The 26,643-nt window shown below is 41.1% G+C and overlaps 2 protein-coding genes across 3 annotated transcripts in view; one reads left to right on the top strand and one right to left on the bottom strand.

Moving 5' to 3' along the window:
- The window catches only part of SPATA6L (spermatogenesis associated 6 like), a 53,481-nt gene extending 35,039 nt beyond the window's left edge, over positions 1 to 18,442 (bottom strand). The window contains exons 1-4 of one of the 2 annotated variants that reach the window (XM_025360617.1): positions 18,197 to 18,435; positions 13,872 to 14,009; positions 9,452 to 9,500; positions 3,183 to 3,224 (exon numbers count right to left, since the gene is read on the bottom strand). In XM_025360617.1, coding sequence (XP_025216402.1) covers positions 3,183 to 3,224; positions 9,452 to 9,500; positions 13,872 to 14,009; positions 18,197 to 18,235 — 268 coding nt within the window. In that variant the 5' untranslated portion in view covers positions 18,236 to 18,435. Of the gene's footprint in view, positions 1 to 3,182; positions 3,225 to 9,451; positions 9,501 to 13,871; positions 14,010 to 18,196 lie in introns of both variants that reach the window. The other variant, XM_025360618.1, reaches the window with a different exon arrangement.
- On the top strand, positions 14,266 to 17,226 carry PLPP6 (phospholipid phosphatase 6). The gene has a single exon (XM_025360620.1). It carries the CDS (start codon positions 14,349 to 14,351, stop codon positions 15,237 to 15,239), a length of 891 nt encoding a protein of 296 aa, XP_025216405.1. The 5' UTR covers positions 14,266 to 14,348; the 3' UTR covers positions 15,240 to 17,226.
- Positions 18,443 to 26,643: the final 8,201 nt, after the last annotated feature.

Below are 26,643 nucleotides of genomic sequence, written 5' to 3'. Positions count from 1 at the left end.
ATCCAATTGACAGTATCCAGCATTAATTAGGATATGGAGAATGGGAATGCCATCCACTCCTGGATGCAGTAGAAGTATTGGAACCTTATTGGGGATCAGCTTAACCCAGTTTAAAAGGCATGGTTCAATCTAAGAATTCTATTATTTGTAAATATACCAAGAGATAAATATTTTTATAAAAATGTGAAAGAAAAGAAAGTCTAAATGGTCAACAATATTAATTTATGGATAACACCACCACTATGGAAAAATACATAGCTATTGAAAATGACAAGTAAACTATAGGTAATAATGTAAAGAAAGAAAAGTTAAACCCAAAATACTATGGAAATACTGTTTAGAGACCTATAAAAAACACATACATAAATTAATAAAATTATTTATAGCTATCAAAATAATGATGAAGGCCGGGGGCAGTGGCTCACGTCTGTAATCCCAGCACTTTGAGAGGCTCAGGCGGGCAGATCACCTGAGGTCAGGAGTTCGACACCAGCCTGGCCAACATGGTGAAACCCCGACTCTATAAAAAATACACAAAAATTAGCTGGACGTGTTGACAGGTGCCCATAATTCAAGCTATTCAGGAGACTGAGGCAGGAGAATCACTTGAACCCAGGAGGTGGATGTTACAGTGAGCTGAGGTTGCATCACTGCACTCCAGCCTGGGCAACAGAGCTAGACTCTGTCTCAAAAATAAAAAACTAAATTTTTTTTAAAATGTAGATTTATGCTTTTAGAAATGACAACATAGGCAAGGCATGGTGGATCACGGCTTTAATGCCAGCACTTTGGGTGGCCAAGGTGGGAGGATTGCTTGCATCCAGGAGTTTGAGACCAGCCTAGGCAAAACAGTGAGATCCCAGCTCTACAAAAAATACTACTAATAATAAAAATTTAGCTGGGCATGGTGTATGTCCGTAGTTTCAGCTATTGAGAGGCTGAGGCAGGAGAATTGCTCAAGCCCAGGAGGTCATACCACTGCATTCAGTCTGAGTGACAGAGTGAGATCTTGTCTCAAAAGATATATATAAAAAATAAAATTAAATTTAAAAAAATTAAACAACAATATAACAGTGACATACAATGGGGAAAGCTAATAACAGAAAAAAAATGTATGTGATGCTATGCAAAATTTCATATCTATGTATTCTTCTATCTACAGAGAAATATCAAGAAATATGTTCACCAAAATATAAATAAAGGTTCTCTCAGGATTACGTAATTTAGGAATGCTTTTTACAAGTAAAAATTATGAAGCTATTTTCATTTTCAGAAAGAAAAAAAAAGCAGAAATGTGTAATAACAAAGATCAGAAGAAAATTTTCTGAGTTTTCAGTGTTCTCTCTCTCTCTCTCTCACAGACACACACACAAGCGCGCACGCGCACGCACTTCTATGCCAACAACCCTAAAATCACTAGATAGCTATAATGAAAGACTATTTATAAGAATTGGTGCCACGGAGTGGCAGGTCCTAACCTCTCTCACCAGCTCAGGTCTTATGTCACTCAAGACATACTGCAAAGCAAAAGTACCACAGAACAGCTTCCTCCTAGAATCTCATGATTCTAGCACAGGGGTCACAGACTCTTTCTGTAAAGGGTCAGACAGCTAAATGTTTTAGGCTTTGTAGGCCATCTGTTCAAAACTACTCACCTCTGTCATTGCTCTGCAAAAGTGGCTATAAATACTACTCAAACAAATGAGTATGGCTATGTTCCAAAAAGACCTGTATTTAGGAATAATGAAATTTGAATTTCATATAATTTTCACATCACTAAATATTCATTTCAAAAATTCTTTCCAACCATTTAAAAATGTAAAAACCAAAAATAGTTTGGCAGTTCCTCACAAAGTTAAACAGTTATCATATACTCCATTCGCTAGGTATATACACAGAAGAACTAAAAGCAAATATACAACAATTTGTACACAAGTATTCAAAACAGCATTATTTATAAACATCCAAAAAGTAGAAATGTCTTAGTCTATTTTCTGTTGCTTGTAACAGAATACCTGAAACTGGGTAATTTATTTTTAAAAAGCTATTTATTTCTTGCAGTTATGGAGGCTGAGAAGTCCAAGGTTGAGGGGCTGTGTCTGGTGAGGGCCTTCTTGCTGGTGGGGACTCTGCTGAGTAGGCAGGTGACACTGGGCATCACATAGTGAGGGTGCTGAGCATGGTAGCTCAGGTCTCTCTTCCTACTCTTATAAAGCCAACAGTCTGACTCCCATGATAACCCATCAATACATTAATCCATGAATAGATCAACCTATTCATAACAGCAGAGCCCTCATTACCCAATCCATTTAGAAGAATATTATTCAGGCACAAAAAGGAATTAAAATCTGATACATACTACAACATGGCTGAACCATGACAACATTATGCTAAGTGAAAGAAACCAGACATAAAAGGTCACATATTGTAGGCTTCTATTTATATGAAATGTCTAGAATGAGAAAATCAACAGAGACACAATTAGTGGTGGCCAGGGCCTGGAGGAGGAAGGAATGGGAAATGATTGCTAATAAACACAGAATTTCTTTTTGGGGTAATAAAAATGTTCTGGAATTAGTGGTGATGGCAGTCCAATCTTATGAACATACTAAAACCAACTGAATTGTACATTTGAAAATGATGAATTGTATATGATTTAAGTTGCAATAAAAAATGTGGAAACCATTTCTAGTTCATGGGCCAGACAACAATGGCCTACAGGCTGGATTTGGCTAGGGACTATAGTTTACCAACCTTGTTCCAGCAACTAACAAAGAAAATGTCTTAGGGTTTCTCTCTCTCTCTCTCTCACACACACACACACACACACACACACACACACCCCACAAATTAGAACACAGCCAAAGGTCAAAACTTGAAATCAGCTAAGCCAGGACTGAAAAATTATTTAATAATTAAATAAAGTTATTAAAAAATGGAAAGACAAGGAGTCTGTTTAATTTATGCTCCCTGCCACCAAACACCATAAAGTTATTATTCTGAAAATAGACAAAATTTAATAGATTGGCAGAAAAAAGGCATGTGTTATATAAACTTATAGATATATAAAGTTATGTGTTATTTTAAAACACAACTCTTAAGTACAGTACCCATTTTGTTAGGCCAAATTTATTTTAAAATTATATTAAGCTAATTTAGAAATGTATTTACTGGCACATTACCTGGAGGAACTAGCTGTATTAATTCAAACCTGGTTAGGAAGCCTAAAAAGGAAAAAATGAGATTTTAATACTTCCAAAAATTGCCACGGTCTTTCAATAATTATTAAGTTTTAAACTGTTATAAAATCAATTTAATAGTAATAATAATAAAAATAATAATTAAAAATAACTCCAAACCAACATCAAATCAGGTATTTCTAGAATTAATCAATCAAGAGAGTGTAATGAGAGTAACAGAATTATAAAAATAGCATTTCACTAGCCATAAAAAAGAACAAGGGTTCATGTCTTTTGAAGGATCTGGAGGTCGTTATCAAACTAACACAGAGACAGAAAACCAAATGCAGCATGTTCTCACTTAAAAATGGGAGTTAAATGATGAGAACTCATGGACACACAGAGGGGACCAATACACACTGGGGCCTACTTGAGGGTGGAGGGTGGGAGAAGAAAGAGGATCAGAAAAAATAACTATTGGATACTAGACTTAATACCTGGGTGACAATCTCTACAACAAATCCCCATGACACGGGTTCACCTATATAACAAACCTGCACATGTACCCCTAAACCTAAAAGTTAAAAAAAAAAAAAGCATTTCACCTCCTGAAAAGTATTAAAAAAAAAAGATGCAATATTTGTCTCCTAAAAGTGCATACAATAAATAAATAAGTGTATATATACATAGAGCTCTAAAATAACAATGCAATTTTCATCTTAAATATTCAAAATCCACTTGTTATCCATTAATGTACAAAAGTTTATCTTGCTTAAAATAGTGTGCAATATGACTATACAAATTAAACATAAAATATAACTTTGTAAGGCCAGGCATGGCGGCTCGTGCCTATAATCCCAGCACTTTGGGAGGCCGAGGCGGGTGGATCACCTGAGGTCAGGAGTTCGAGACCAGCCTGGCCAACATGGTGAAACCCCATCTCTACTAAAAATACAAAAATTAGCCGGGCATGATGGCAGATGCCTGTAATCCCAGCTACTCGGGAGGCTAAGGCAGGAAAATTGTTTGAACCCGGGAGGTGGAGGCTGCAATGAGCCAAGATTGTGCCACTGCACTTCAGCCTCGGTAATGGAGTGAGACTCCATCTTAAAAAGAAAATATATATATATATATAAACTTTTTTAATTTTCTTGAGTTCAAAATATATTTAGAAATAGCGAGCCTATGTACAATGACAAGAATAAAATTAAAATAAGGACAAGAATAAAGTTCAGATCTTTAAGATAACTTAAATGATATATTAGGTTGGTGCAATTATAACAATTAAAAAATCAATGAAAATAATTCTCACAAAATAACATAACAAGTGAAAACATTTTAGTTATTTGTTTTTGTTTTGTTTGAATTAGGGTCTCGCTCTGTCACCCAGGGTGGAGTGCAGTGGTGCGATCTTGGGTCACTGCAACCTCTACCTTGCAGGTTCATACGATTCTCCTGCTTCAGCCTCCCAAGTAGCTGGGACTACCGGCACGTACCACAATGCCCAGCTACTTTTTGTATTTTTAGTAGAGATGGAGTTTCACCATGTTGGCCAGGCTGGTCTCAAACTCTTAACCTCGGGTGATTTGCCCACCTCAGCCTCCCAAAGTGTTGGGATTACAGATGTAAGCCACTGTGCCCAGACATGAAAACATTTTAAATAGACAACAAAAGTAAAATTCTAACTTTGTAGATTTATGAAAAAATTTTGAATTTATATGACAAAACTTTAAATGCCAAGAAACTTAAAAGCCAAGACAGCGTGACACTTTAGGTTTTCAAAATGAGAGGAGGGAATATATATTTGCCAACCATCACCCTGATGGTAATTTAAGCACTTAGTTTGATTCAGCCTCTAAATTCTTTCTTTTTAATTTTTAATTTCCACAGGTTATTGGGGAACAAGTGGTATTTGATTATAAGTTATTTAGTGGTGATTTGTGAGATTTTGGTGTACCCATTACCTAAGCAGTATACACTGCACCCTATTTGTAGTCTTTTATCCCTCACCCCCTTCCCAATCTTTTCCCCTGAGTCCCCAAAGTCCATTGTGTCATTCTTTTGCCTTTGCATCCTCATAGCTTAGCTCCCACTTATGAGTGAGAACATACGATGTTTGATTTTCCATTCCTGAATTACTTCACTTAGAATAATAGTCTCTAATTTCATCCAGGTCATTGCTAATGCCATTAATTCATTCCTTTTAATGGTTGACTAGTATTCCATCATACATATATATAATGGAATATATATATATATGTATATATATATGTACTCACACACACACCACAGTTTCTATATCCACTCGTTGATTGATGGGCATTTGGATTCGTCCCACATTTTTGCAATTGCAAATTGTGCTGCTATAAACATGCGTGTGCAAGTATTTTTTTCATAAAATGACCTCTTTTCCTCTGGGTAGACAGATACCCTAGTAGTGGGATTGCTGGATCAAATGGTAGTTCTACTTCTAGTTCTTTAAGGCGTCTCTACACTGTTTTCCATAGTGGTTATACTAGTTTACATTCCCATCAGCAGTGTAGAAGTGTTACCTGTTCACCACATCTATGCCAACATCTACTATTTTTGATTTTTTGATTATGGTCAGGCTCTAAATTCTATGCAGTCAATTAATTCTCATCCTGACTCTATGAGTCCAATGCAATGGCTATTCTCATTTTTATGAATGAAGAAACTAAACCTCAAAGAGGAAACTATAGTAATGTGGGCAAGGTCAGACTGGCTAACAGTAACAGGGTTACATTGGAACCCAAGTAGTGTGTTCTCAGGGCCTGTCCTCTTATCCGCAAGATACTTCATTGAAAAATCCTATTCTTCCATAGAGCAAGTTAATTAGGATGCTTGATAAAATAACTACAACTTTTAATTGCCTTCTGGAATGGCATCACGTAATTCACACTAGCTTTAAATATCAAGGACAAAAGGAAATCATTAATGAGTGACCTAGAGAACTGTTCTTACGTTCTTTTATGCTTCATTCTACCTCCCAGGGTTAATACTGGGAAATGAAATGAAAATATCCCAATTCTTGCAGGATCATTTGAAATGCTGGATTTTTTTCTGAATTTAAAGAGGCTTGAGAGAATCAGTGCTCTTACAGATGTGACCCATCTCAGAGAGATGTTTCACCTTCCTGTTTTTTAAGATTCAGGTAGAAATATAAAAGCAGTAAATCAACTTGGGTATTGAATCTACTTTTTAAAAGGCCAAATGCCAAAGGCATCATTTTTTATACCCAATTGCCTTGATGGCTTCCTGAGACACATACTTGCTCAGTGACTACCCTCATCTATGCTACCTCTGTAGGTACTGACTCACTCTTTGCCTAATTTCAAACTCTTTAATCTACCTGGTATGTCAGCCTGAGACCTAGCCTGCTCCCATTCTGACTTCTACCCAGGATGACATCCTGTCTCTACAAAACAAAAACAAAAACAAAACTAGCTAGGCATGGTGCTGTGTGCCTGTAGTCCCAACTGCTTCAGAGGCTGAAGTGGGAGGATCGCTTGAGCCCAGAAAGTTGAGGCTGCAGTAAGCTATGATCGTGCCACTGCACTCCAGGCTAGGTGACAGAGCGAGACCCTGTCTCAAAATAAACAAAAAAATAAAGACAAATGATCCCATTAAAAAGTAGGCAAAGGATCTGAATATACATTTCCCCCAAAGAAAATACACAAATGGCCAATTATCTCACGAAAAAATGTTCAACATCATTAGCCATCAGGGAAATGCAAATCAAAACAATGATGAGATACCACTTCACACCCACAAAGATGACTACCAATCAAAATGACAGATAATAACAAGTGTTGGCCAGGATGTGGGAAAATGGAACCCTCATACATTGCTGGTGGGATGTAAAATGATTCAGCTGGTTTGGTAAATAATGTGAAACTTCCTTAAAAGGTTAAACATACAGTTACCATATTGAAACGGGAAAAGCTCCCTTTTCCCCTTCTCAGGACGTGCGATGCAGGTGTGGCTTGCTTCTTCCGTGCTCCGCTGCTCAAACCTCTAGAGGAGCAGACAGAGGGGGACAGGCTGTGGGGTTCCAATCCCATGGCAGTATCTAGGGGTGAATGTTTACAGCTCCTGAAGCCCCAGTGGGTGTGTGTTACAGGGTGCTCTTTTAGTTTACCGTCTATAGGCAGCTTGTGTTAGTCAGCTCAGTTAGACCCTCTACCCTGTTGCAAGGACATAGGGGCTTTCTGTATCCCCGGGTTTCTTGCCTCGGTGTACTGGAAGAATCAGATCACACATGGGCTTGGAGAATGAGTGTGAGGTTTTATTGAGTGGAAGTAGCTTTCAGCAGATGGGGGAGCCAGAAGGGAGATGGTTTTCCCCTGGAGTTGGGCCGCTTGGCGGCCCCGGCTCTCCTCCAACCGCCCCAGCCAAACTCCGTGTCGTTCTGCTAGTGCCAATGTGCTCCTCTCGATGTCCAGTCGCTTCTGTCTCTGCCTTGCTAGGGTCTCGGGTTTTTATAGGCACAGGATGGGGGCGTGGTGGGCCAGGATGGTCTTGGGAAATGCAATATTTGGGCGGGAAAGCAGGAGTGCCTGTCCTCACCTAGGTCCATGGGGATGGAGCCCTAGCCAGGGATCACATCCTTCCTCTACCCAGCACTTCCTCCTTCCATATTATTTAAAGGTACCACTCTCTCTCTTCCCAGCACTCCTGTATCAATGTGACCCAGCAATTTCACTCCTAGGTATACCCAAGAGGCATTAAAACATACGTTCACACAAAAACTTACACACACCGCCGGGCGCGGTGGCTCAAGCCTGTAATCCCGGCACTTTGGGAGGCCGAGACGGGCAGATCACGAGGTCAGAAGGTCGAGACCATCCTGGCTAACACGGTGAAACCCCGTCTCTACTAAAAAATACAAAAAACTAGCCGGGCGAGGTGGCGGGCGCCTGTAGTCCCAGCTACTCAGGAGGCTGAGGCAGGAGAATGGCGTAAACCCGGGAGGCGGAGCTTGCAGTGAGTTGAGATCCGGCCACTGCACTCCAGCCCGGGCGACAGAGCGAGACTCCGTCTCAAAAAAAAAAAAAAAAAAAAAAAAAAGAGTTTGAGACCAGCCTGACCAACAAGGTGAAACCCTGTCTCTACTAAAAAAATACAAAAATTAGCCAGGCGTGGTGGTTTGCACCTGTCATCCCAGCTACTTGGGAGGCTGAAACAGGAGAATTGCCCGAACCTGGGAGGCAGATGTTGCAGTGAGCCAAGATGGCACCATTGCACTCCAGCCTGGGCAATAGAGCAAGACTCCATCTAAAAAAAAAAAAAAAAAAACTTACACACAAATATTCACAGCATCATTATTCATCATAGCCTAAAAGTGGAAACAACACAAATGTCCATCAATTGATGACTAGAAAAACAAAATGTGATATATTCATCCAATAGAATACTATTTGGCCAAACAAAAACTTAAGTTCTGGCACATGCTATAATATGGATGAACCTTGAAAACATTACACTAAGAAGTCAATCACAAAGAAGCACATGTTGCATAACCTCATTCATATGAAATATCCGGAATAAGCAAATCTATAGAGATGGAAAGATTAGTGGTTACTGATAGCTAGGAGGGTTGCTGGGGAATAGGGAGTGATTGCTAATGGGCACAGAGCTGCTTTTTGTAGTGATAAAAATATTCTAACTTAATGAAATACACAAAAACAATTTTTAGAAATAAACAACCAAACAGAATCATACCATCCCCATCAAAACCCATCTATATCTAGCTGTTTGTTTTTTTTTTTTTTTTTTTTTTAGATGGAGTCTTGCTCTGCCACCCAGGCTGAAGTGCAATGGCACGATCTCGGCTCACAGCAAACTCCACCTCCTGGGTTCAAGTGACTCTCCTACCTCAGCCTCCTAGGTAGCTGGGACTACAGGCATGTGCCACCACATCCGGCTAATTTTGTTGTATTTTTGGTAGAGATGGGGTTTCACCATGCCGGCCAGGCTGGTCTCAAACTCCTGACCTCAAATGATCCACCCACCTCGGCCTCCCAAAGTGCTGGGATTACAGACGTGAGCCACCGTGCCCGGCCAAGCCCATTTATATTTAGAAAGGGTATGTAGCAGAATCAAAAATGTGATTCAAATTTTACATAGGCTGTCTTGAAATAAATATTTACCAAACATGAACATATCACAGTCTAGAAAAGAGCAGACTTTTAAATCTGTGAATTACACACAATAGTCTTTTGGTTTTTTGTTTTGTTTTTCAGAGTACCTACTTTCCAAAAGGTCTACTACAGCTCCAGGATCTACTGCACTTTCAAATACCTGCAGAGAAAAATGGAGAAAATAAATTTTCAAAGTTGTATTAATAAGTGCATATAGAAACTGTAAATGCCAGGTGCAGTAGCTCACACCTGTAATCCTAGCACTTTGGGAGGCCAAGGTGGGTGTATTGCTTCAGCTCAGGAGTTTGAGACCAGCAACATGGTGAAATCCTCTCTCTACAAAAAATACAAAAGATAGCTTGGCTTGGTGTCTTTTGCCTGTATTCCCAGCTACTTGCGGGGCTGAGGCTGGAGGATCATTTGAGCCCAGGAGATAGAGGTTGCAATGAGCTAAGATGGCATCACCACATTCCAGCATGGGAGAAACAGTGAGACCCTGAGAAAGGAAAGAAAAGAAAAGAAAAGAGAAGAGAAGAGAAGAAAAAGAAAGAGAGAGAGAGAGAGAGAGAAAGAAAGAAAGAAAGAAAGAAAGAAAGAAAGAAAGAAAGAAAGAGAGAGAGAGAGAGAGAAGGAAGGAAGGAAGGAAAGAAAGAGAGAGGAAGGGTAAATTAAATTCTTCCAAGTAATTAACATATGTGAAATCCAGTCACACAACATTTTAGAACTCAGCAGATGTACCTTTAATAAGTGTCTGATTAAAAGTTCAACAAGTGATTATAGAATAAATGAAGGTTAACACAACAATAAGTGCAAAAAAATCTCAATTAGATAAATCTACCACATGCTAAAAATGTCATCAACTTGACCTAGCTCTACTGTTTGTTGCTGAAAGCCCATCTTGAATCAACCTCAAAGAGTCTTGTTTGACTACCTAGCAAAACATTCTGTATACAACAGATACTCATTAAATGTTAACTGAATGAATGGTTTCTCTTCCCAAGCAATTGGTTGTGCTGAAAAGGAACATAAAAAGAAATTTTACCTATGCGTAACACAAAACAAAAGCTAAGTACTAGCAGCTACACTCACATAGAATAAGAAAAGAGAGGAGAGTCTCAAAAGTTTTAAGTGTATCTTGAAGCACAAGAAAAACATTGTAATATCTGTCTAGCCATTGCCAAATCTTTATATTTTGTTCTTGAAATAAAAGGGCCTGGGATAGGATTGAAATAAAGGTACACCATGCCTTTCCCCCTAAGTTCTAGGCCCTAAGAAAAACAAAACATTTTCAGCAGAGCTTGATTTCAGGCTTCAAAGTTCTGATTTAAATGGTATTTAAACTTAAACAAAAATGAAAGTGTCTCATATAATCAATTTTTGTCCTACTGACTGGATTTATCAAGCAAATGTGGGTAAGTGAGGTTTTTTGCCTAAATTATTTTAATTATGGGCTGAATTGTGTCCCCCCCAAAAATTCATGGGATGAAGTCTTAAACCCAGTATCTCAGAATATGACCTTAGTTTGCACATAAGGTCACTGCAAATAAAATTACTTAAGTTAGAATAAGGTCATACTGGGATAAGGTAGGCCTCTGATAAGACTGGTGTCCTGAGGAGGGGTGGAAATTTGAGCACAGAAACTGTTTTAAAAAAAAAAGAAAAGAAAAGAAAAAAAACTTTAGGCAAAATTAAATTTATTTGAGCAAGGAACGATTCATAAACTGGGCAGCACTCAGAACTAAAAGAGGTTCAGAGACCTCCATTGCTGCATTATGGACAGCAAGCTTTTACAGGCTGACATGAAAATAAGACAAAGAAAATACATTTAATTGGTTAGAGTAGAAAGACCCTAGTTAGAGATCATTGGCAGTTTCTGATAGGTAAAGTCTCTAGTTAAAGGTTAGTTGGCAATTTCTTATTGGTAAAATCTCCAGTTAGAAGTTCATTGGTGGCATCTGTTTGGTAAAAGTCTATAGTTTTACTGTTTACATTGGGCTTCAGTTTGCTTACGCAGGAATTTAAAGCACTGGAGCCGCCCCAGCCTAATGACTTCCCCCACCCCAGTCTTTTTTTAACAGTACACACACAGAGTGAATGCCATGTAAATATTGGAATTACACTGCCACAAGCCAAGGAACTATACCAGAAACTAGGAGAGAGGCCTGGAATAGGTCTTTCCCTAGTGCCTTTAAAAGGAATATGTCCCTGCTGACACTCTGATTTCAAGAATTGTAGCCTCCAGAACAGCAAGACCATGTTTCTGTTGTTTAAGCCACTCCATTTGTGGTACTTCTGTATAGCAGCTCTAAGAAACTAACATCCATATCTAAGGATTTTCTCAAGTATGATCTTGGGGAGTAAATGATCAACATGAACTGCTTGAACAATGGCTCATATATTCTTATGAGTAATTTGTTTACCCAAATGCCTCAGAAAATTCCACTTTGAATTAAACAGATCCAAGGAAGAGAAAATTTTCACCACCTGCTGAAAGTAGTTACAGCTAGAGAAGGGAACAGATACAAGGAAGCTAAAACCAACAGGAAGAAAGGAATATGAACCCAAACAACTCATGCAAGAGGACAATTAATTGAGTGAATTTTATAAAATGAAAAAATGGTTCCATGATTTGTTTGACTAGTAATCTCAAATGTACAGCTTTTCAACAGAGCAGAAGTGGCATCTAAAATGTGACTCAGGCTCACTCTTCTCTTTGACAAATCAAGGAGGTTGGAGTTATCTAGTCGTGTGCTTCTATGATTTTCTATCTTTGGGCTTCTTATAAAAATATTTTTAAAGGCTTTTACAGGCCAGACGCAGTGGCTCATGCGGTAATCCCAGCACTTTGGGAGGCTAAGGTGGGCAGATCACTTGAGGCCAGGAGTTTGAGACCAGCCTGACCAACATGGTGAAACCCTGTCTCTATTAAAAATACAAAAATTAGCCTGGTGTGGTGGCAGACGCCTGAACCTGGGAGGCAGACGGTGCAGTGCCCCAAGGTCTTGCCACTGCACTCCAGCCTGGATGGCAGAGCAATACTCTGTCTCCAAAAAAAAAAAAAAAAAAAAAAAAAAAAAAAAAAAAAAAAAGAGGCTTCTACAGAGCAAATTCAAAATTGATATAACTAATAAGAAAATTATTGGGGGGAGGGGAAGACTGCATTTTTACCACCAACTTTTTACCATCAACTTTTTACCATTTTTTTTTTTTTTTTTTTTTTGAGACAGAGTCTGTCTCTGTCTCCCAGGCTGGAGTGCAGTGGCATGATCTCGGCTCACTGCAAGCTCTGCCTCCCAGGTTCATGCCATTCTCCTGCCTCAGCCTCCCAAGTAGCTGGGACTACAGATGCCCACCACCATGCCCGGCTAATTTTTTGTATTTTTAGTAGAGACGGGGCTTCACCGTATTAGCCAGGATGGTCTCCATCTCCTGACCTCGTGATCCACCTGCCTCGGCCTCCCAAAGTGCTGGGATTACAGGCGTGAGCCACCGTGCCAGGCTCTTTTTTACCACTTCCAACATCTAAATGGGAGAACTAAGTTCCTTTAGATTCTGATTATATGTACCAAGGTTATAGCCATTTATTTCTCTCTTCTTTTATCCAGCCAGTTTGGTACATTCTTCATTTAAATTAATAGGTTGTGATTTATAAAAATATTACATACAATCTTAGCCCTTCAGAAAATTGATCTTCATCTCCTCTCTCAACCTCAGGTTGAAACAGATAGGTCACTTTCTGGGCCTCAATTTCCAGACCTTTAAAAATGACATGCTCTACTCTGTAGCCTTCCTTCTCCCCAGATCTCCCTTAGTGATATTGTTTGGGGCAACATCATTAGACTTATTAAGGTTAAAACTGATTTCATCTCTAAATTCCAAAATAAAAATGTTAAGAGATTGTCAGTGATGACATAGTAATAACATCAATATTCTATGAAATAATTTAGTGGGAAGAGGGCTGGTAATGTTGTGATTATTTATATCACCATGTTATTCACCAAAATGGAATCTAGCTTTTATCACTGTAGCTAAGTAAACCAGGTGTGAGCTGAGGAAACAGTAAATCTGAACAGCCTTTTTATTTTGTTACAGGATTTTAATTACAGGATTTAACTAATTTCATTTTTTTTCATTATTTTTCTTGGTCTAATACAGTTTTTTCTAAGGTCCACAGTTTATTAATAATCCCTTTCATAAATATAATGCAACTACCTCTAACACCTCCAAAAACATTCAGAAATGCTCTCCTTGCTCTAGTTAAAAAATGCCATGGGAGTTCCAAGAATAGGAAACATCAACCGGGGTATTTAGCACTAGATTGACAGAACTTGGCTCAGACCTGCATTACAAAAGCAAGCCTTCCAACTGTGGTTTTGCTTCAAGGCCGACTGCGGTTTTGTACTGTGCTGAAGTGCTTTTGGATAATTTTTTTGAAGGAAATTTACAAAATAATGCTGTAAGACCTGTGTTCTTTATAAGAACTCTTAGGTTACCTTCAGACAACAAAAGCCAATGAGAAAGTCAAGATCACCTTTTCAAATCTCATGCTCTGCTGAATCATAATGGGGAACGCAGAGGGAAAGCTGTTTGTCTCCAGGTACTGATTCAGGAGGTAGACCCCGAGGTACACATCTTGCTTGCCAGGCAGGAACACCCCTGGGCAAGAAATCTTAAAAAGAAAGAAAACAACAAACAAGTGAGAGAAAACAGGCTTTCCTTTGTTTTGTTACACGGGGCTCTATTTCTTTTAAGCTCCTACAAACACTGACATTTTCCCCATCACCTCATTCCCTCACCTGTACCTCCCAGCGCCAACGTCCTCCCCTCTGCTCTCCTCACATTGGAAATTCCAATTCCCTCACACGTCTCCACCAGGTGTCACAATCGCGCTCTCGCCGGCTCCTCTCCCCGCCCCTCCAGGATGGTAGTGCGGAAGCGGAAGAGGCTGCAGGGCCGGGAAGCCTCTGTTTAGTCCGGCCTGGCACCGGGGTCCGGGCCGCCATCCGCGATGCCAAGTCCCCGGAGGAGCGTCGAGGGACGGCCGCTGGGCGTCTCCGCTTCGAGCAGCAGCAGCAGCAGCCCCGGCAGCCCAGCCCATGGCGGCGGTGGCGGCGGCAGCAGGTTTGAGTTCCAGTCCCTGCTCAGCAGCCGCGCTACCGGGGTGGACCCCACCTGCGCCCGGCTCCGTGCTTCGGAGAGCCCAGTGCACCGCCGCGGCTCCTTCCCCCTGGCCGCGGCGGGCCCCTCCCAGGCGCCCCCGCCTCCGCTGCCCGAGGAGGACCGCATGGACTTGAATCCGTCCTTCCTGGGCATAGCCCTGCGCTCCCTGCTGGCCATCGACCTGTGGCTGTCCAAGAAGCTGGGGGTGTGCGCGGGAGAGAGCTCGTCGTGGGGCAGCGTGCGACCCCTTATGAAGCTGCTGGAGATCTCGGGACATGGCATCCCCTGGCTGCTGGGCACCCTCTACTGCCTGTGCAGGAGCGACAGCTGGGCCGGGCGCGAGGTGCTGATGAACCTGCTCTTCGCCCTGCTGTTGGACCTGCTGCTGGTGGCCTTGATCAAAGGGCTGGTCCGCAGGCGCCGCCCGGCCCACAACCAGATGGACATGTTTGTCACTCTCTCGGTGGACAAGTACTCCTTCCCGTCGGGCCATGCCACAAGGGCTGCCCTGATGTCGAGGTTCATCCTGAACCACCTGGTACTGGCCATTCCACTGAGGGTGCTGGTGGTTCTGTGGGCCTTCGTCTTGGGCCTCTCCAGGGTCATGCTGGGGCGGCACAATGTCACCGACGTGGTTTTTGGCTTTTTTCTGGGCTACATGCAGTACAGCATCGTGGACTATTGCTGGCTCTCACCCCATAATGCTCCGGTCCTCTTTTTACTGTGGAGTCAACGATGACACCATCTCATTGATGATGGCACCAGGAGGTCTGAAGGTTTCCACATTCGATGATGCCAACCTAAACCAGCAGCCATCCCGCTTGTCCCTCTTAGGCATTTCAGGCTTCCTTTGGGATTTCAGGTGTCCCACCATCTTGATGTGCTGCTAGGCTGGAGCACACGCTGGCCATTACTGAACACAGCCATATTAGGGAAAGCAAAAAACCCTCTATTGCATATTTATTCAACAATTGTTTATGTCTCCAGGACAACTGCAAAGAAACCAAGCTGAGGTGGTTATACTGTTGCTGTTAAAAGTTGGTATCAATAAGATTTGTGTTTTGTGGTAATCCCTAAATCAACATACCACTTGTAAACTGAACTTTGAGAAAGAAACATGATGTTCATTCTGTAAATATACATGCAGACAGGCCATGTACTAATCCTAGTCCTTTTCCTGAGGTACATTTTAAACAGTATTTTTAAAGTTCAAGACATAGGTTTTTCTAGTTTATTCCCTGAAGATCTGTTGCCATAGTTGGGACGATTTCTTCTTAATCCTGATTTTCTTGGTAAGCTTTTTTACTTTATTTTCTCTTTATTATCTCTATCCATATTTGTGGATCGGGTAGTGGGAAAAGAGATTATAATACTTGTCTTTCTCTCCTCTCCCTCCACCCCTCAAAAGATCTTTATGTGTTTCCCACTACTCCCTGTCTTTTAGCATTCAGAGAAAAAGCCAAGAACTTGCTTAAACAGGAAACACTTAAAAGGTAGGCATATGTAAGATGCTCATAGAAAAGGAAGAATGGGACATAGCCCCATGCTTATTTCTGTTTACAACCTAACATGGCATGAGAGAGGGCAGAGGAACTAAGTTGCTGGGGAGAGTCAGAGGAACTGAAAGTTTGGGAATAGGCTGACCATATATTATGCCAGTGACCAGTATAACAGGAGGGGCCCTGCTGCCAGTCATCTCCACTGAATAAAGAATAATGCTCCTCTATCAGGGTAATAAAATGGGGAAAGAACGTCTTCTCAATGCAAGAACGTAAGCTTTCTCGTATATACCTGTATGCTACAGTTTTTCACATGGAATTCCGTTTTCTGAGGTACAGCACATTTTAGGTAACAGTATTTAACTTGAAATTCATCAGGGGAGTCTGCTGCTGTACCAGGCACAAGGTATAATTCCAAAATTTCTGTTTACATTGATCTTTACATTTAAAGCTGTTCATCCATGGTGCCTCCCCAAATCATAAGACCAAAGACCACCAAATGCAGGGTAGACTCTGCTCATTATTCTTTGACCCAGAAAGACTGGAGAAGGCACATGCTTTAAATACTGCTCTACCTGAAAAAGAAATCCTTTAAATTACCTATGGAAGTGATGTCCTTAGATAATCTTAATGACTGTTTTGGCATTTATAAATAGAAATTATTATGGACTTTGATCTACCATACTGAGATTCGGATAGGAACGTGGAGAATGGCTGTGATAAGTAGGTTTTGATTGAGTGAAAGCATGAGCTTGTTCAGAGTGAGGGGCACACTGAAAAAGAAACAGCCATGCCTCAAAATCAAATCATTTGCATTCCCACAACATCCTGAACACCGACTACCTCTTCACTTGCTAAAGCAGCTAAACTGTGAAGCTCTAAGTGGGTTGGGTTTGTTGTTTAACCTTAGTGAGATCCTTTGTTTTAACTGCAGCAATATTCAGGCCAGATATTTGGAAGCAAATGATATTTCCTCTTGCGGTGTCCACAAATCTGAATATGAGGGGCATGAAATTAGGCTTACCATCTAGTTCATAATTACAATTTTGGAATTCCCTGTTTTAGTTGCTGGGGCCTGAGTTTTCTGACTTTTAAAGCATAGATCAATTTCACCTGATGTTTTTGAAGCATCCTAAGTACTGTAGAGTAGAAAACTGATTTCTTTGTTAATTGTACACTGAGGAATGCCTTTTAAAAATCAAAATAAAATTAACCAATAATGGTGAATGAAGTGAGATGAAAACTCGCTTAATTTTTGCCTTGATGAGGAGGGAGACTGATTTATCACTTAGCTTCTCAAGAGTTCCTTCATCTTCCTGCACAATTTTTAGAGCTTAAAACTGGTATAGTATGACTTAATATGGTCTAGCCCTATTTGCTGACAGCAAAGTGGGACAAATCCAGGAAATTTTGATCACCTTTCACACCCACATGTATGATGAAACCACAGCATTTGCCAATTGTATGGAGGCCAACCAGATTCCATGACAATTTCCTGTTAGCATTATGCTTGTAATCATAGCCAGTAGAAAAGCCCCTAGAGGAAAGGTGGCATGACATTCTGTTACTAATTACATGGAAGGATTGGAAAATGGAAACTGAAATAAGAGGGAATGGTAGACGCCCAAGTAGAAACCATGGAGTCACTCTGCAACAGCACCTCACTTAGGAAAGATTTGGTAATTACAAAATATTTGTTGATCGATTGATTTCCCTTTTGGAATTAGCAAGCCAGAGCCATCACTAAGGGGAGAATAGCATAGGAAAATATCTGATTGCTTCATAGAGTTGGCAAATAATCAGGAAGTGATGGAGCTTTTTAAAAGTATTCCCTGGTTAAAGAAGTTTAAAATCCGTTCACAAATTTTTATCCAGGAGAAGAAAATACAATTCTACCTGGACTTAATGCAGGGTTGTTTGAAAATAATAAAAAAAAAAATCATGATAAAGATAAGAAACATGTTAACTTTAGAACAGGGGGGAAAAAAAAGGTGGGAACAGGTGGAGCTGAATTAAATGTTAAGAAGTCAGGGAAAACCAATATGGAGAATCTTAAGGACAAAGGTACGATCTGTCCCAGAAGATAATGATATGTTTGTGGTAAGTGGAGGATGTGGGGGAGGGTTGTTGAAAACCACCTGAGACTATTTAAGAGTCCGACTTGAGGTTAAGGAGGGGGAGTTCATCAATCTCTTACCGCCCGGATCTGCAGCTCCACCACCACCTCCAGAGGCATCGTTCCCTGCGTGGGCGAAAGGACTGGAATGAAAAGATCCTTTTGTGCCGAGCCTTGGACCAATTTTTCTTAGTTTAGCTCAATCCCTAGAGCAAATGTTCCCAGAAGCTTCCCCAGTCCCCATCCCCCTATTCCCCCACCGTACCCCCCAGCCCAGGTCCCTCCCACCGGGACGGGTCTCTCACACTCGAAGCTGGAGTGCAGGCTTCCAGAAGGCGGAAGCGTGGCGTTGCCAGGGACACTCAAACGCGCAGTCTTCCATCGTGGAACGCGCGCGAGGCCCCAGCGCAGACGCGCGTACTCGCGGTGCGCCGCTTGGAGGCGCGGTCGCTGTCCCCCACGCAGTGCCCCCAACTGGAGAGACTCGCCCTGTCTGGCGTGGTAGGCGGATAGAGAAACGCCGATAATCCCAGATTTCTTTCCATCAGTTCCTATTATCCCCAATTACCATGTTAAAATGTTTACCGTTTCCATTCTGAAAGTAGAATGAGATCATAGGTCTGTTATAATTTAAATAGTACACATGTTTAGTAGCTGCACGACCCCCAAGCCTAGGAATTTCTGTAACAATTCTCATTTAATATAGTTGTCTGTTCCTAAAAATACTCTTTTGCTTATTAGATGTTATGTTTGCTTCGGAAAACATGGCCACCGTCAATAGCAAACGTGTGCTAATTAGAAACACAAGGTTAATTCTTTTTTTTTTTTTTTTTTTTTTGAGACGGAGTCTGGCTCTGTCACCCAGGCTGGAGTGCGGTGGCCGGATCTCAGTTCACTGCAAGCTCTGCCTCCCGGGTTTACGCCATTCTCCTGCCTCAGCCTCCCGAGTAGCTGGGACTACAGGCGCCTGCCACCTCGCCCGGCTAAGTTTTTGTATTTTTAGTAGAGACGGGGTTTCACTGTGTTAGCCAGGATGGTCTCGATCTCCTGACCTCGTGATCCCCCGTCTCGGCCTCCCAAAGTGCTGGGATTACAGGCTTGAGCCACCGCGCCCGGCCACAAGGTTAATTCTTAAACAGATTTAAAAGTTAGGTACCCCCTGTTAGCAACAATAGAAGTATGTCAGTCTCTCCATAACAGTGTCCAGCCTTTTCTGGGGTTTAGTTTAAGGCAAGCGTTGAGTAGCCCAATGGGTAGTTACTGTATTTGCCATAATCACAGTTACACTGTAAAAACCGTCAGAGGTGGTGGGCAGAGCGAGAGTTCTGAATGGGTAGGGGACATTCACTATATATAATAGACAAAAATGAAGGAAAGGAGCAGGTAGTGGCTCCTTCTAGCAATCCAAAAAATCTAGGAAGGCCAATGCTGTCTCTGAAAAAAAATTAAAAACCCTAAATTGTGTTCAGTCATTTATTACTAGTATTTTGCATTAGAGAGTTATACAATTGGATATAGTGCAGAAGGATGGTCAAGACAAGATTAGGTATTAATTTTGGTAACTGAAGTTTATTTCCCTGGAAGGGAAAAACTTGGTATGATAAAGAAGGGCATATTGTGTCCTTATCCAGTTCCTAGTGCTGTGTCTGTCTGCATACCAAGAGATACAGGTGGGCATCTAGCTACCTATAGTGTCCAGATCATTGATTTGTCACTCACAACTTGCTGACACCCCGAGTGATGTGGGACGGGACCTGTGATGATCCTAACAGGTAGGTCACCAACACCAATGCTAAGAAATCAAGGAGAGTGACAAACAGAACAAATTAATAAATAGCCAGAGTTGTATTGGGAGAGAAGGATCAGTCTTTATTAAGGATCTGCAAAGTGCTAGGGACATTGCATATGCTAATTCATCTCATCCCTATAATAACTCTATCAGGGAGATACTATCCCTATTTTACGATGCAGAATCTGAAGCTAGATAGCCTTTTACTAAAAGCCACAGACCTAATAAGGGAGCAGCCACATTTGAATCCAGGTGTGCCCTACCACATCACTGGGTCTGCAACATAGACATCCTGTTGATCTCCAGAGACACAATGTTCCATCATATGCTCTTCTTAGTCTTTTTTTTTTTTTTTTTTTTTTTTTTTTTTTTTTTTTTTGTGAGATGGAGTCTCGCTCTGTCGCCCAGGCTGGAGTGCAGTGGCCGGATCTCAGCTCACTGCAAGCTCCGCCTCCCGGGTTCCCGCCATTCTCCTGCCTCAGCCTCCCGAGTAGCTGGGACTACAGGCGCCCACAACCGCGCCCGGCTAATTTTTTTGTATTTTTAGTAGAGACGAGGTTTCACCGTGGTCTCGATCTCCTGACCTTGTGATCCGCCCGCCTCGGCCTCCCAAAGTGCTGGGATTACAGGCGTGAGCCACCGCGCCCGGCCTCTTCTTAGTCTTAACTCTTGATCTAACTGGTCTCTCCTTGCTTGGCTGCTAGGGCACAGCTCTCTTCTGGTTTCCCTCCAACTTTCTGGCCATTCTTTATTTGTCTGTTTATCCTCCTCTGTCTGGCTAAGCAATGTTTCTAGGTCCTTTCCTTTCCTAACTCTGTACCCTTTACTTAGAGTGTCATCCATTGCAGGTACTGATTAACACATGTACACAGATTTACATACCCCACCAAGACCTCTCTTCTGCTGCCCCTGACAAGGTGGAATCTCAATATCATATCTTATATCATACATATATGTGTCTCCTCTTTGTAGCAACTGCCATAATAGCAGTTCTACATTTGTTCCTGTGACTGTTGATTACTATTTGTCTCCATAATCTATAAACTCTGCATGGCTAAGTGTTTATACCCTAAATAGGATAGAAGATAATAAATATTTTTGAATATTAAATGCAGAGATGGTCAAGCCAATCTGTGGGGGTTAATGTACATGGGTAAAGAGAGGTCCCATCACATGGGGTAAAAGAAATCTGCAGAATTAGAAAGGACCAGGCACAGCTACTTCTGCTAATCTTCTATGGTGATATTAAATGAGTTGATGGGGATACTTCACACTCTCCTAATTGTCCCCACCATGGTTACCTGAGGCTCTCAGCTGCTGTGGAGATGTGGATACCCAATGCCTCTCACTCATCTTGCAAAGTAATTTATCACTGAGGCTGTCCACCTCTGCAGGGGGCCAACAAAGCCTTTTAAGGATTGGACTGTCACCACTACAAGAGAAAGGCGTTGTTAACTGGGTAGGTACCTCTTGGTGGCAGCAAACAGATTTCAATGAACAACCTCTGTTTCCAGAGAGTGTCTGCAGTGCAGCTTGGCCAGTAGTGACATCAGCATTGCAGAAGTGATACAGCAGCACATCCTGTTCACATCCTGGCCCCAGACAAGAAAATGAAACATGCCCCAAATGGGGATTTTCCAAAGAGTAAATTAACAAAGAACAAGAATATAGCAGATAATTATGGCTCAGATTTTTTTAACTAAAAAAATTAATTATAAGACACAAAAATCATAAATATTTCAAATAATAAGTATATTCATATGAAAGGAAAAAACTATTAAAGAGCACTAATGGGAAGGGTATGGGAAAACACATTGATGGGAGTGTAAATACATACAATGTATTCGTTTTCTATGGCTACTTAACAAATTTAGGGGCTTAAAGCAATACGAATTTATTATTTAATTTTGTGAGAAGTCGAACAGATCTCACTGGGTTAAAATAAAGGTGCCAGCAGGGCTACATTCCTTGCCTTTTCTGTTTCCTTGCTTTTCCAGAGGTTGCTCATATTCCCTTGGCTTAATGTTCTCTTCTTTCATGTTCAAAACTGGCTACATAGAGCCAAGTCCTTCTCATGCTGCCATCTCTCTGGTTCTCCCTTTCTTTCTTTTTTGTGTTTTTTTTTTTTTTTTTGAGACAGAGTCTTGCTCTGTCACCCAGACTGGAGTGCAGTGGCACAATCTCAGATCACTGCAACCTCTGCCTCCCAGGTTTAAGCAATTCTTCCGCCTCAGCCTCCGGAGTAGCTGGGAGTACAGGCATGTCCCACCATGCCCAGCTAATTTTTGTCTTTTTAGTAGAGACAGGGTTTCATCATACCAGCCAGACTGATCTTGAAATCCTGATCTCAAGTAATCCGCCTGCCTCGGCCTCCCAAAGTGCTGGGATTACAGGTGTGAGCCACCGTGCCTGGCCTCCCTTTCACTTGTAAGGACCCTTGTGATTGCACTGAAAACACTCAGATAATCCAGGATAATTTCCCTAATTTAAGGTCAGCTGATTAGCAACCTTAATTCCATCTACAACCTTAATTTCCCCATTACCATGTAAGATAACATATGCACAGGTTCCAGGGATTAGGACATGGATATCTTTGGGGGCCATTATTCTGCCTACCACATATAACTTATCCGGAGAGCAATTTGATAATGTCTATCAAACTGTTTAATTTGACTCAGCAATTCCACTGCTAGGAATTTATCCCATGGGTATACTTTCACAAAAATATATGGTGCACAATTATTTCTATTTGAAAAAATACTGGAAACCAACTAAGTGTTCATTAGGTAGGATCAGATTAAATCAGTTATGTTTTAGCCATATGATGGAATATTATGCAGCATGGAAAAAGAATGAGGCAGACAGAGCTATACATTCTAACAGTAAATAGTCTATAAAATACAGAGTCAAGAAAATGGCATAAAAATGTATACACTGTGCTGCCATTTGGGAGAGAAGGAGAATATTATATCTACATATATGCTTAGAATATCCCTGAAAAGATATGCTAGAAGGTGCTAATAATGTGTTCCTCTGGGGAGGGACCTGGGATAGGGAGGCAGAGAGGAAGTTATTTTTTCATTGAATATCTTTAGGTACTTAAAAAATATATTTTTGCCAAGTACTTGCATTATTTAGTCCAAAAAGGAAACCGCATTAAAACAAGTAGAAAATGTAAAATAATAGAAAGGATTGGTCTGGGAATATAGAAAGGAGCAGGAACTGACTTCTTCAGCTTTTGGAGCTATATCCTATATACTGCATGCCATAAAAATATCCATGCAAGTGTGTCTGCCACTTCTGCTTCCAGTGCAAGGCTTCTTATCCTGTGATTCCTAGCTATCTCAGGGGTCTTAAACCTCCTGAAATGATAGGCAACATTTCCTACATGTGCATATATGCATCCAGGAAGAGTCTAGCTTTCATAATCTGAAAGAGGAAAGGTTAGTCAAGTCAGGTTTTATGGCACTATTCAGTGCATGCTGAGTCCTCTTCCTGCCATTGGTTCCCCACCTGAGTTATCAGACAAGCCAACAGGTAAGAAAAGAGGGCCTGTTCTCTCCATCACATCCATACTCCCTTATTAGAGCAAAAGGGCAGCTGTATTTAATAATAAGTGATTAAAAAAACAAAAAGACCCTCAAAGTCCTATTCTAAGCAATTTGTTTATGTCTGGACTCAACAGACTCATTTGTCAGGCCCTACAATCTTTTGAGCAGTGAATTATTCATTAGCAAGTATGAATAACACCAGCAGACTGAGTTTCCAAAGTGAGTTAGTCATTTGCATTTGTAAGAAATGCCTGAAAAGGAAGAAACACAAAAACGAAAAAACACTCAAGAACATGAAATGATCTGGATTATTTCAGTAGTAGTGCATTTCCAGGTCACTGATTTTTCATTTCTTTTAAAGCATGGGCCCAGTCTCAAGACCCAAGAAATAATTGTCTTATATTTGGCCTTCTCTAAAGTCTTTCTCTAAAATTTTCTGTAATAGTTTAGTTTTCTCAAACTCTGATATACAGAGAAGAAAGTTGTACCTTTCTTACTTTTGTATGTATAAGAAAGCTCAATGAACTACATTGAGTTCGTTCTTTGGTTCTAACAAACTGCCTAAGGATGAAGTATAGCAGGGCGCAGAGGCTCACGCCTGTAATCCCAGCACTTTGGGAGGCCGAGGTGGGTGGATCACGAGGTCAGGAGATCGAGACCAACCTGGACAACACATGAAACCCTTCCTCTACTAAAAATGCAAAAATTAGCAGGGTGTGGTGGCACAGGCCTGTTCCACCTACTTGGGAGGCTGAGGCAGGAGAATCTCTTGAACCCAGGAGATAGAGGTTGCAGTGAGCCGAGATCACGCCACTGCACTCCACCCTAGGCAACAGAGTGAGACTCTATCTCAAAAAAAAAAGTAAATAAATAAAAAAGATGAAGTGTGTATATAGTTCATACACACATACATATATACATACATACATATATATACACATATATAATTTTTATATATTAATGTTAATATCCTTTAGGCAGACTTTACATTATATCCTTTGGGCAAACTTTACATTAGCAGAATCTGGCTGTCACCATATGAACTCACTGATCAATTCCAGCCCCACTCTACATCATTATAGGTATGCTTCCCTATGTGATTTATAGGAAGTACCTGTGAAGCACATTTATCAAGAAAGTTGTAGTTGAATCTAATCAACTACACTGAGAGTTGCACTGTCTGATAATAAAAATACGGTAGCCATTTATAGTTATTTAACTGAACTAAAACTAAATACATTTATTTATTTATTTGGAGATGGAGTCTTGCTCTTGTCACCTAGGCTGGGGTGCAGGGGCACAATCTTGGCTCACTGCAACCTCTGCCTCCTGGGTTCAAACAATTCTCCTGCCTCAGTCTCCTGAGTAGCTGGGTTTACAGGCACTCGCCGCCACACCCAGCTAATTTTTTATGTTTTTAGTAGAGATGGGGTTTCGCCATGTTGGCCAGGCTGGTCTCGAACTTCTGCCCTCAGGTGATCTGCCTGCCTCAGCCTCCCAAAGTGCTAGGATTACAAGTGTAAGCCACCGCACCTGTCCAACTAAATACATTTAAAATCCAGTTCCTCACTTGCATTAGTCACACTTAAAGCACACATAGCCACATGTTGCCAGTGGCTACTGGTATTAGATAATGCTGGCAGAATATTTCCAACATCACAGAAAGTTCTAATGGGCAGCATTGTTCTAGAGTTAACTTCACTTAAAGGAAACATGGAGGATAGAAAAACATGTTAATGATAACACAAGGAAGCAGGCAGACATATCTATAACAGAATGCGGGACATTCCAGCACGTACATGCAGTCCCAGCTACCTGAAAGGCTGAGGTGGGAGGATCACCTGAGCCTGGGTGGTTGAGGCTGCAGTGAGCCATGATTGTGCCATGTACTCTAGCCTGGCCCACAGAGTGAGACCTTGTCTCAATAAATAAATAAGTAAACAAACAAACAAATAAATAAATAAATAGAGCTGGGCGCGGTGGCTCACGCCTGTAATTCCAGCACTTTTGGAGGCCGAGGCGGGCGACTCACCTGAGGTCAGGAGTTCGAGATCAGCCTGACCAGCATGGAGAAACCCTGTCTCTACTAAAAATGCAAAAAAAAATTAGCCGGGCATGGTGGTGCAAGCCTGTAATTCCAGCTACTCGGGAGGCTGAGGCAGGAGAATCGCTTGAACCCGGGAGGCGGAAGTTGCGGTGAGCCGAGATCGTGCCATTGCACTGCAGCCTGGGCAACAAGAGCGAAACTCTGTCTATAAATAAATAAATAAATAGAATCTGGGACATTCTATAGGACCCTAACCCAGTTAATCTGCAATAAGTCAATGGCATTTAAAAAAAAAATAAAAAGGAAGAGGTGAGGGAACTGATCTAGATTAAAAGATACTTAAGAGACCTCACAACCAAATGGAATATGTGGACTTTGTTGGGACATTAATTCAAATAAACCAAATGTAATATTTGAGACTATCAGGGAAAATTTTTTTTTTTTTTTTTTTTTTTTTTTTTTTTGAGACGGAGTTTCGCTCTTGTTGCTCCAGGCTGGAGTGCAATGGCACTATCTTGGCTCATCGCAACCTCTGCCACCATGTCCGGCTAATTTTTTTTGTAGTTTTAGTAGAGACAGGGTTTCTCCATGTTGGTCAGGCTGGTCTCGAACTCCTGACCTCAGATGATCCACCTGCCTTGGCCTCCCAAAGTGCTGGGATTACAGGCGTAAGCCACCGCGCCCAGCCTATCAGGGAAACTTGATTATGGTTTGGGCATTTGATAACACCAAGCCATTAATTTATATATATGATAATGCCCTTGTGTTTATGTAAGGCAAATATTAACATTGTTTAGAGACATATATTAAGGTATGTAGTGGTAAAATGATTTAACATCTAAGATTTTGCTTTTAAATATTCCAGTCAATAAATAAAAGGAATAGATAAAGCAAATGTTGTAAAATCTTGATAATTATTGACTGTGAGTGATGGATGAATGGGGTTTCTGTAATTCTATTCTTTTGTGTGTTAAAAAATATTCATAATAGGCTGGGCATGGTGGCTGACACCTGTAATCCCAGTGCTTTGTGAGGCAGATGCTGGAGGATTGCTTGAGGTCAGGAGTTCAAGACCAGCCTGGGCAACATAGCAAGAACCCATGTCTACATTTTAAAAAAATTAGGTGGGCATAGCAGCATG

This window comes from Theropithecus gelada, chromosome 15, assembly GCF_003255815.1.
Source record: "Theropithecus gelada isolate Dixy chromosome 15, Tgel_1.0, whole genome shotgun sequence".
Lineage (NCBI taxonomy): Eukaryota > Metazoa > Chordata > Mammalia > Primates > Cercopithecidae > Theropithecus > Theropithecus gelada.
Note: the sequence above shows the minus strand (reverse complement) of the source record. Positions and strands in the feature narration are given on the sequence as shown.